Genomic DNA, 9,218 nt, shown 5'->3' with positions numbered 1-9,218 from the left:
CTCATCCCCCGACCCCCCAAGGTCTGTCCCGGAGAGCTGGAGAGCGAGGGCAGAGGGGCAGCCTCCCCTGCAGGGAAGTAAACCCGGGGTGGGTTTCACGGGGCAGGGTTCCGGCCCCTCAAACCCACCCAGTTCTCCACCAAAGGGGGTGAGGACTAGAAACCAGGTGTACAGTGGTGGGAGGGAGAGATGAAGGCAGAGGGGAAAACGACCCAGCAAGGCCTGACACTGGGGCACAGACACAGTCTGGTTTATTGATCTTGCCACACGCAAACACACAGATATGTACACAAACATAAATATTCCAATATACAGTTTTTACACAGGAACCACTGCCCTCCCCCTTCCCTGCCCCTCATCCAGTGCCCCGCCCTCCTGTACCACCCCTCCCGCCCCCCCCACCGCCCCGTGCCCCTATCCCTTCTCTTTCCCAGGCCAACTGTCCTCCCGGTTCCCAGCGGAATGAGGTTTTTTTTGCGGGGGGCGGGCAGAGGGCAGGAGGCCGGGAGAGGAGAGAGGTCCCGCTCTCTCCTCCCCCTCCGGTGCCTCCAAAGAGCCCGGCCCTTGTCAATGGCACCGACAGAGCAGCGGGCTGGTGCCCTCACCGCCCGCATTGTGCCGTGGTCCCCAGGGCGGAGTTCGCGCCCGCCTCCCCCTGCCACACCCCGCCCTCTGCTCCGGGCTCTGCCTTCCTCTCCTGGACGAGCTCCTCCCGCCTATCGCCACGGCCTGCCTCCCCGTCTCTCCCTGCGTCCGCCTCTCCGTTCTAGACGCGTCACTGGAGAACGGGCCCCGGCTCCCGGCCCCCACCGGATCCCCGCCCTCACCCCCATCCCCTCTCCCGCTCTCACAGGAGGCTGGGACTACGGTGCAGCTCGGTGGAGGATCCGGACCCGCCGCCGGGGGTGGGGGCCGGGCCGCAGCCCTCTCCGGGGCAGCCGTGCTGCAGCAGGATGTCGGCGCACTCCTGGCTGCCGGCGCGGCGGGCGTAGGCCAAGGGGGTCAGGCCCCGGGCGTCCCTGCTCCTCACGTCCACCCCGTACTGCCGGGAGAGAGCACGGGGGCTGGGGTCAGCGGCGGGCCTGCCAAGGGGGGAACCGGGGGAGGACCGGGAGCAGGCGGGCTCGGCCCACTCACCCAGATGAGCAGCTGCGTGAAGACGACGTTGGCCATGGCGCTGGAGAGGTGCAGGGCCGTGCGGCCGTCTCCATCCCCGTAGGTCTCGTTGACCTCCTCCTTGGAGCCGCGCGCCAGCAGAGTCACCAGTAGCCTCAGGTCGTCCTCCACCACCGCCCGCAGCAGCTGCTGCCCCAGCGGCACGTCCGAGCCCGGCAGCGGGGCCAGGAAGAGCTTCTGTTCGTACTTGGCCCGGATCCAGCGCTCTTTCTCCTCCCTACAGCCCCGGGGAGGCCCGGGGTCAGGGCTCGGGGGGCGGGACGGGCCCCGGGAGCCAACAGCCGACGGGCACAGAGCGGGCAACCGGCAAGGGGGCGCGGGGATGCGGAAAGGGAGAGGAGAGGCCGAGGGAGCCGAGATCAAGGGGAGGGACGGGACAGCTGGGAGCCGGCCACCCCCACCCTCCTATCTACTCAGTCCCCACCTGGGGCAGACAAGGGAGCAAAAGGGAGAGAAGGGACGGAAGGATTCCGGAGGGAAGACCCATGGGCCGGTGGGGAGCGGGAGACAGAAGGACTTTGGAGGGAAGGCCCTTGGGACGGCGGGGAGAGGGATGGAGGGGACGGAAGGTCCGCTGGCCGGTGTGGAGACGGTGGGGGGGGAAGAAGAATTACGGAGAGAAGGCCCGGGGCCGGTGGGGAGGGGGAGGGGGGGATGGAGAGCTCCACAGGGGCTGGCTGTGGGAGGAGGCAGGCAGGAGGGACTGGACAGAGAAGAGGCCCCGGGAGGCAGCTTATCTGGCCCTCTGCCCCCCTCCAGCCCATCCTGTGGCGCAGGAACAAAGGGGGTGCCGGCGGTGGGGGGAGCGTGCGTGCGGCCCTATCTCCCGCCCTTTCTCCCCATCTCGGAGCCCGGGCCGGGCGCCCGGCACATGGAGCAGCGATAGGGGCCGGACGCATGCGCTCCCCGCCGGCCCCTGACCCGCTGATAACACGCCCGCCGCCGCTCAGAAAGGGCTGTTGTTGTGAGGCGCCTGAGTGACAGGTGGGGGAGGGGGGCACCCCCCCCTCCCGGGGGTGGGGGGCACGTTCTGCTGAGTAGCAGAGGCGCAGGTTAACCCTCCCGGCCCCGCGACAATGTCCTCCCCCAGGTCACCCTCCAACTGTGCCAGGGAGCCCGGGTGTCCCCCCGCCCGGTCCCCGCCGCGCCCACCTGCAGGCTTCGGGCCCTGGCTTGGCGTAGCCCTCCAGGGCCCCCTCCCAGACGCTGTTGGTGAGGGCATTGCCCATGGCGGTCATGACGGCCAGCAGCTCGGGGGGCCAGTCGTCCAGGTCGAGCGAGCGCACGCGGGAGAGGTGAGCCCCCAGGTGCCGGTGGATCCCCGAGCACTCGATGCACATCAGAGCCCCCAGGTTCAGACTGGCCCAGTCGGGGTCTGCCGGGGACAGGGAGCCCGCTGAGGGGGAACCGGGGGGCGGGCACCCTCGGAGCGGGCGGCTCCTCGCCCCAGTCCATCCCCCATCCCGGCGGGGCCCGGCTCCCCGGACGGACGGACAGACCACCGGTCCGGCCCCGCTCGGCGGCACCCACGTCCGCCCTGGGCCGTGGCTGCTACTCACTGGGCGCGTCGCAGTCGACGCAGAAGCTGTTGCCGCGCGCGGTGCGGACGGCCTGCACGGCCAGGGCTGCGCTCTGACCGCCGGGACGGGTCTGCGGGGAAGGGGGTGGGAGGGACGGATTGGGGGCGGGCGGCGGAGCCCGGGCGCGGTCGGTCCCCGCCACCCAGCTCCCGATCCGGCCCCGTACCTTGTCCTTGGCGCTGCGGCAGCCCTGCAGGCTGGCCAAGATCTGGGCCTGCACGCTCTGCACCCACAGCTCCCGCTCCTCGGCCGTCGAGGCCTCGAAGTGCCACGTCTGCCCCGTGAGCGACACCACCACAAACTCGAACGACTCCTCCGCGTCTGGGGGTGGGGCCGGGAGGGGATGCAGCACACGGTCACCCCAAGCTCTCCCCCAGGTCCCCTCGGCCTTCTGGGTGTCAACCTCCCGCACCCAGCTGCTCCGAATCGGCCAAGAGTACCCCCGTCACCGCCCCGGGCCCTGCCCGCCTCCCGGCACCCTTCAGCCCCAAGCCAGCTGAGAGCCCCTGGCCAGCCTCCGTTGCCCCTAGGCTCCGCCCCATTGCCAAGAGCCCAGTAATCCCTCTCGCCTAGACTCGGAGCCGGCTTCCCTCCCTCCGGAAAAAACACTGGAAGCAGGAGCCCGGGGGAAGCTTCTCGGGCCGAGACGTCCCTCCCTCCTCCCCAGGTCCTGAGGGACACCTGAGGAGGAGGAGGGGAAAAAGTCCAAGGCAGGGGGGTGGGGGACTGGGGGTGCTTGTGGGGAGACAGGAAAAGAAGAGAGAGCCATCCCAAGCTAGGGCCCAGGGAGACTCAAGCTGAGGGAGCATCAGAGAGGCCGAAAGCTGGCTCCAGGAGGGGCCGGAGGGGTGAGTCCGAGGCTCCCGGGCTGGGAGGGAGGGAGGGAGGAAGGAGAGAGGAAGGAGGGGAGGGAGGGTGCGCGGGCGCCATCCGTACATGTCAGCCGCAGCCGCCTCATTTTGCAGCTCATTAAACCCAATATTCCTGACGGCGTCAGCGAGGGGCTCCGGGGAGCCGAGCCCTCCCCTCCCTCACGCTCCCCCTCCCCAAACCCCCGGCACCACCACGCGACGACGGGCCAGGCGGGCGGGGCGGCGTGGGTTGGAGCCGGGGCAGGAGGCAAGGAAATTGAGTGGGCTCAGGGGCTTCCCGGGCAAGACGGTGGAGCGCGGGGTTGGGGGGCTGGAAGGGTCTCTCTGGAGCTGGGCCGTGGCTGCGGTGGGACGGACTGGGCTGGGAGCCCAGACAGGGACCGGGGGCTATCTGGAGCCCGGACGGCGAGGGCCTGGGCTGAGATCCCCAACGGTCTGACTGCTCCAGAAGGCAGCACTTCTCGGCCCGGGCACCCCCGGCCTTCCGCCCAGCCCCACCAGCCCCCATCCACCGGCAGCTGAAGCTGGTGAGGGTCCGGGGGCAGGGTGGCCAGTGGGAGGAGCTGACCTGAGCTGGGAGGGGACGTCTGAGACGCTGGCCTCAGGTCGCTTGGCCGACGAAAGGCGGGAGATCTGGAGGCCTTTCAGCCTCCCAGTGGTTAAGCGGAGGAAGATGAGGAAATGAGACAGAAAGCCGGCAAGAGGGATGCAGGTTAGGCCTCCCTGGCAGTGGGGTGGGCAGGCGGCGGGACCCGTTTCTACGGGCGTTGGATAGGAGGGGCGGGGATCTCCCAGCTGTAGGCAGGCCAGGCCTGGCCGTCCTGCCCCGGCCCGGGTCCCTCTTCCCCCGTCGTCTACCTTCCGCGGAGCCGGCTAGGCCGTCCGGCCGGGGAGTCCCGGCGCTCTTTTTCCGTCGATGCTTCTTCCGGTTGGCGTGGGGGGACGGGGGCGGCTCCAACTTGGGACTGGAGCTGAGCGTGTCAGCTGGGCCGCTGGCTGAAGGACAGAGAGAGAGGGGAATGAGGGGGAGAGCCGGGGGGCACGGGAAAGGAGGGAGAAGTGGCCGTCCTGCCCACCTGCCTTGCCCTGCAGCCCTTGGGGAGCCCGGGCCGGCGGAGGCTCCCTCCCCCAGGAGCCCCTCTGATGCCCCTTCTCGGGGTCACCCGGCCCAGGCGGAGGAAGGAAGGGGAGGTCTCCTCGGCCCTGTCCCGTCCCCAAAGCCCCGCTGCGGCCCACCATTTCAGACTGAGGCTTTTGGGCCGGGGCCGGGGGCTGCCGCGGAGTGGGGTCGGGGGCTGGCTCCCTGCCTGCAGCTCGGGGGGTCGGGGGGCCGGGGAGGGGAGAGGAAGGAGGCCCGGGGACGGTGCAGGGCGCCGCGGCTCCGCACCAAATTTATCCTCAATCACACTCCCCGCTCCTCACAATTAATAGCAGAATTAGAAACAATCAGGGAGCTGCCTAATTACTGTCAATTAGAGCGCGCTAATCAAGCTCCCGTCTCCCACACCCCGCCCGGCGCTCACCACTAAATGTCAAACTTCATTAGAGGCAGACATGCTCCCCCCGCCCCCCTACCCACCCCGCCGCCCCCCACCTCCGGGCCTCCCGGCCGTGCCAACAGCAGCTGCGGGCAAAGGCCCGAGCGCCGTGGTTCCTCCCCACTCCCAGGCAGGGGGACGACTCCCCAACTTCCTTCGTAGCTCCCCTGCTGGGACCCCAGGAAAGCTGGTGGCCGGGGCGGGGGTGTCCAGGGGCCGGGCTGGGGATGACCGGGGCCGGCCGGACTCGGGGGCTCCACGGCTCTCACTCAACATCACCAGGTTTGCACTCGGCAGGGGTGGGGGGGGGGGGCCCCGAGGAAAGCCGGAGCCTGGGCACCCTGGGGAGGGGGCACTTATTATAGCTGAGCACACAGTTGGTGCTCAACCAAAATCCTTGACTGATTGGGAGAGGGATCACGGCCGCAGTCGGCCACTTCTGGTGTGAGTGGCACCGACCGGTGCCGGTCCGGCCTGATGGGCAGTGGATGCGCCCAGCACCAACATCTCTCGGGCTTGGGTGGGATGGAGGGAGGTGGGTCAGGAGAAGCTCCTGGCGGGGAGTGGTCCTGCTCCTCCAAAGTCCTGGAAGCAATGGACTGGGCCGTAAGGGGGTTCTGGGGTCCTCTGTGAGGGAGTTCCGAGGCATCTCATGAGGGGGTTCGAGTCCCCTGTGGGTGAGGGGGGTCCGGAGCCCCCTGTGAGGGAGTCCTGAGGCCCCTCGTGAAGCCTGCAGCCCCTGTGGGATGAATTCCTGAGAGGACCCAGGGCCAGGATGCAGAAGGCAGGGCACTGCCTGCCAGGGGGACAGCGAGGGGAGGACAGGCACTGGCCGTACAGCCTCTCGTCCCCGGCCCGGGGCTTCCTGCAGCGGCCGTAGGGTGACTCGAACCCTCAGCCCCACCCCAATCCCTCCACTACTGGCCCCTGTCAATGGTGGATTCGGAACACAAAGGGAAAACTGAGGCCAGTGGGTGGAGGTAACTCTTTCCCAAGTCCCCTGAGCTGCCCGGAATCACTGCAGTCTGAGGGGGAGAAGGGGAGGAGAAGGGGACAGAGGTCAGTGAGGTCTCAGGAGGAGGAAGGGTAGGGCTGCACTCAAGATGCTGGGGAAGAGGGGTCTGGAGAGGATTAGGGATGAGGGAGAATTAAAGGAAGGTGGCCCTGGGTGTGTGTGGAGGGGAGGGGTAGGCGTGAAGAGGGGGCAGGGAGGAGGGAGGAGCCTCGGTCCACCCAGTGGGGTGGGGGGAAAGAGGTGCAGGCAGGCCCGGCCCTAAGGGAGCCCCACTCTTCCTTCCGGCAGCAGCGGCAGGTCCCCCGCCCCCGGGGGTGGAGCCGTAGGATCCGGGCGCTGGCTTGGGGCACGCCATTTGCCTGACGCCTCCCCCCTCCCCCGAACGCCCCCCTTCCCCTGATCGTGCCCCCCGCCGGGAGGCTGATGAGCTGTCTGTGCGGGGGGCTGATGGCGACGGAGCACCTCCCGGCCCGCACGGGGAGGGACCCAGCCCCGCTCCAGGCACTGGAGTCCGGGAGCGGGAGGGGAAGGGCGAGGAGGGAAAGGACGAGGCCAAAGGGAGGAGGAAGAGGAGCCGGGCCCTCCCCCGGCTCCCCTCATCCGCTTTGCTGTCTACACCGATGAGTGCGGAGTGGGTAGAGGGAGCGGGAGCCCCTTGCCTAGGATCTCTTCCTGCCCTCCCGGGGCCCCGAAGACCTCCCAGCCCGGCACACCAAGGTTGGGGGCTGGAGGTGGAGAGGAGGCGCGACGGGGAGCTCTATCTACTCCCTGGGTCCCAGGGAGAGGGGGTGCTACTCACCGGACTGCTGGGTGGCGGCGGGGCCCAGGGCGGCGGTGTCGCTCCACTGGTCAGCGCTGGACACGGAGCAGGAGCGCTGGTGCAGCCCGTCGGGGCGGGCGCCGGGGCCGGCCAGGGACAACACGCCGAGCGAGCGGTCCGAGTGCAGAGACGTGCTGCTGGCCGAGTGCGGGGCGCCTGCGGGGCCGGAGGGAGCAAGAGGAGGCGTCCACGTCATGTCCCGCCGGAACCCGCTCCCCTGCGTTCCCCGGCTGAGCATTTCACCCGGCTCTGGTGAATCGTGTCAGGGGCCTGGGGTCCCACCAACCTCTGCTTCGAGCCCACCCCTGGGTGTGGGAGGACTGGGGAATCTGCTGGGAGCTGGGGGGGTGACAGGAGGTCGTCCCACGCCAGGGGCCCTGATGCCGGGGATGGGGAGCATCTCCCCCTTCCCCGCCGGCCAGGCCCCTGCCCCGGAGCCTGGTCCGCGTGTGCCTCCTCCTCTGCCTCAGCTTCGCTGCCATTCTAACGAGGAATAAGTGTATCAAATTCAAGTAATTATGTCTAATTAGTATTAGTAATTATCCTGTTGGGCTGGAGAAAATTAATCTTTCGTTTCCCATCAGGGAAAGCTGGCAGAGCAGAGGGGGAGCGGCGGAGAGGGGACCCAGCCACCCGGAGACCCTTGGCCCAGTCGGCCGCGGTGGGTGCGGGGGGGGGGGGACTCGATGGGGCCGAGGGCGGGGGGTGGGGCTGCACGGTCCCTCCCCACTCCAGCCCTGGGTTGCGGCCCCAGAGACGTGGGGGGCCTGGGTCAGCCTGACTAAACCTGGCTTGGGGACGGGGGGGATGCTCGATTCCCCCCTCCCCTAAACTCCCACCCTGGGAGGTTGGTGTCTGAGGGGCCCTAGGCTGGGTGGCCCAGGTGAGCGGCAAAGAGGAGCCCAGGCCAATAAGTCCACAGTAACCTGCCCCACGGTCACCCCAGCTCCCCCAAATCCAGCCAGCCACCGCCTGCTCTCCCCTTCACCAGGACCCCCGCCCTGCACCCCTCCTCCTTCCCTGCAGACACAGCCCGGCCAGCTCTGCTCCTTAGACATCCGGAGCCTCAAACCCATCGCCCCCTGCCCCCCCAAGTCTCCAAACCAGTGGACCCCTCACCCCCATCCCCCCCCCCCGCAACCCCAGCCAAACCCATGGATCCCCCAGCCCCCGGCCCGCAGCCCTGAGGGAGGGAAAGTGCCTTCCCTTTTCTTTGTTAATTCTCCCCTCATTACGCCTGCAATCCCACAATCAGTGTGCACTGTAATTGTCGAATTTGATGCTAATGATTAATGAATTAAACATGGAGCCATCAATTAGTCCTCGGAGGATAATTCTGCATAAAGCAGCGGATAATGTAATTACAGTAACAAAGATAATGAGATGTTAACATCGCCCAGCGAGTGAGAGACATGTGTGTGTGTGTGTGTGTATGTGTGCGTGCGTGCACTCACCAGCCTAAGCGCCAGGCTCAGGGTGGGTGGGTGGGTGTATATGTGTGTTTGTGTCTGTGAGGGTGTGTCTGCCTCCACATGTGTGTCATCAGTGGGGGTGTGGGGCCGACTGTGAGAAGGCGTGCCGGGAGTGAGTGCGGGTGACCTTCTGTGCCCCCCGCCAGGGCCGCCCAGTGCAATTCTCAGACCTCCCCAGCTACCCGTGCCCCGACTAAAGAGCCTCACGAGAACCCAGATCCCCCCATTCCTGGACCCAGCCAGTATTCCCTCTGAGGAACGGCCACCCCTGCTCCGCTTTGGGATCCGATCACTAATCACTCATTCACTTATTCAATCAATCAACTTCCCTCCTAGTAGAGTAGAGCTCACCCGTGCACTCAGCCAACTCCTTGAACCCACGGGCATTTCTCCCAGGGACAAAGTCCTCCCTGGGCTGGCCACCCACTGGGTTAAGGGTCATTTCCTGGCAACCCACAGGGAAAGTGAGGTGCGTGGGTGGAAGTCCTCTGTACTCCCCCCCCAAACCCGCCTAAACCAATTCATTCTCTCTCGTTCCCTCCTCTGAGGCAAATGCTGTTCTCCCCGGCTCCTGGTGCTCAGTGGTATTTAAATGTTTACTATGTGCCAAGCACTGTACTAAGCGCTTGGGTGAATACTAGTTAATCAGGTCCCAGATGAGGCTCACAGTCTAAGTCGGAGGGAGAACAGGTACTGAATCCCCATTTTGCAGATGAGGGAATTGAGACACGGAGAAATTAAGTGA

The 9,218-nt window shown here is 67.1% G+C and overlaps 1 protein-coding gene across 1 annotated transcript in view; it reads right to left on the bottom strand.

The window, feature by feature from the left end:
* Positions 1-407: 407 nt before the first annotated feature.
* The window catches only part of AGAP3 (ArfGAP with GTPase domain, ankyrin repeat and PH domain 3), a 65,716-nt gene continuing 56,905 nt past the window's right edge, over positions 408-9,218 (bottom strand). The window contains exons 12-18 of the mRNA XM_038755602.1: positions 6,981-7,157; positions 4,487-4,624; positions 2,923-3,077; positions 2,736-2,826; positions 2,329-2,551; positions 1,138-1,393; positions 408-1,042 (exon numbers count right to left, since the gene is read on the bottom strand). Of these exons, the coding sequence (XP_038611530.1) occupies positions 848-1,042; positions 1,138-1,393; positions 2,329-2,551; positions 2,736-2,826; positions 2,923-3,077; positions 4,487-4,624; positions 6,981-7,157 (1,235 nt within the window). The 3' untranslated portion in view covers positions 408-847. The remainder of the gene's footprint in view (positions 1,043-1,137; positions 1,394-2,328; positions 2,552-2,735; positions 2,827-2,922; positions 3,078-4,486; positions 4,625-6,980; positions 7,158-9,218) is intronic.

Source organism: Tachyglossus aculeatus, chromosome 13, assembly GCF_015852505.1.
Source record: "Tachyglossus aculeatus isolate mTacAcu1 chromosome 13, mTacAcu1.pri, whole genome shotgun sequence".
In the NCBI taxonomy this organism is placed as follows: domain Eukaryota; kingdom Metazoa; phylum Chordata; class Mammalia; order Monotremata; family Tachyglossidae; genus Tachyglossus; species Tachyglossus aculeatus.
This window is presented reverse-complemented; position numbering and strand designations above follow the sequence as displayed.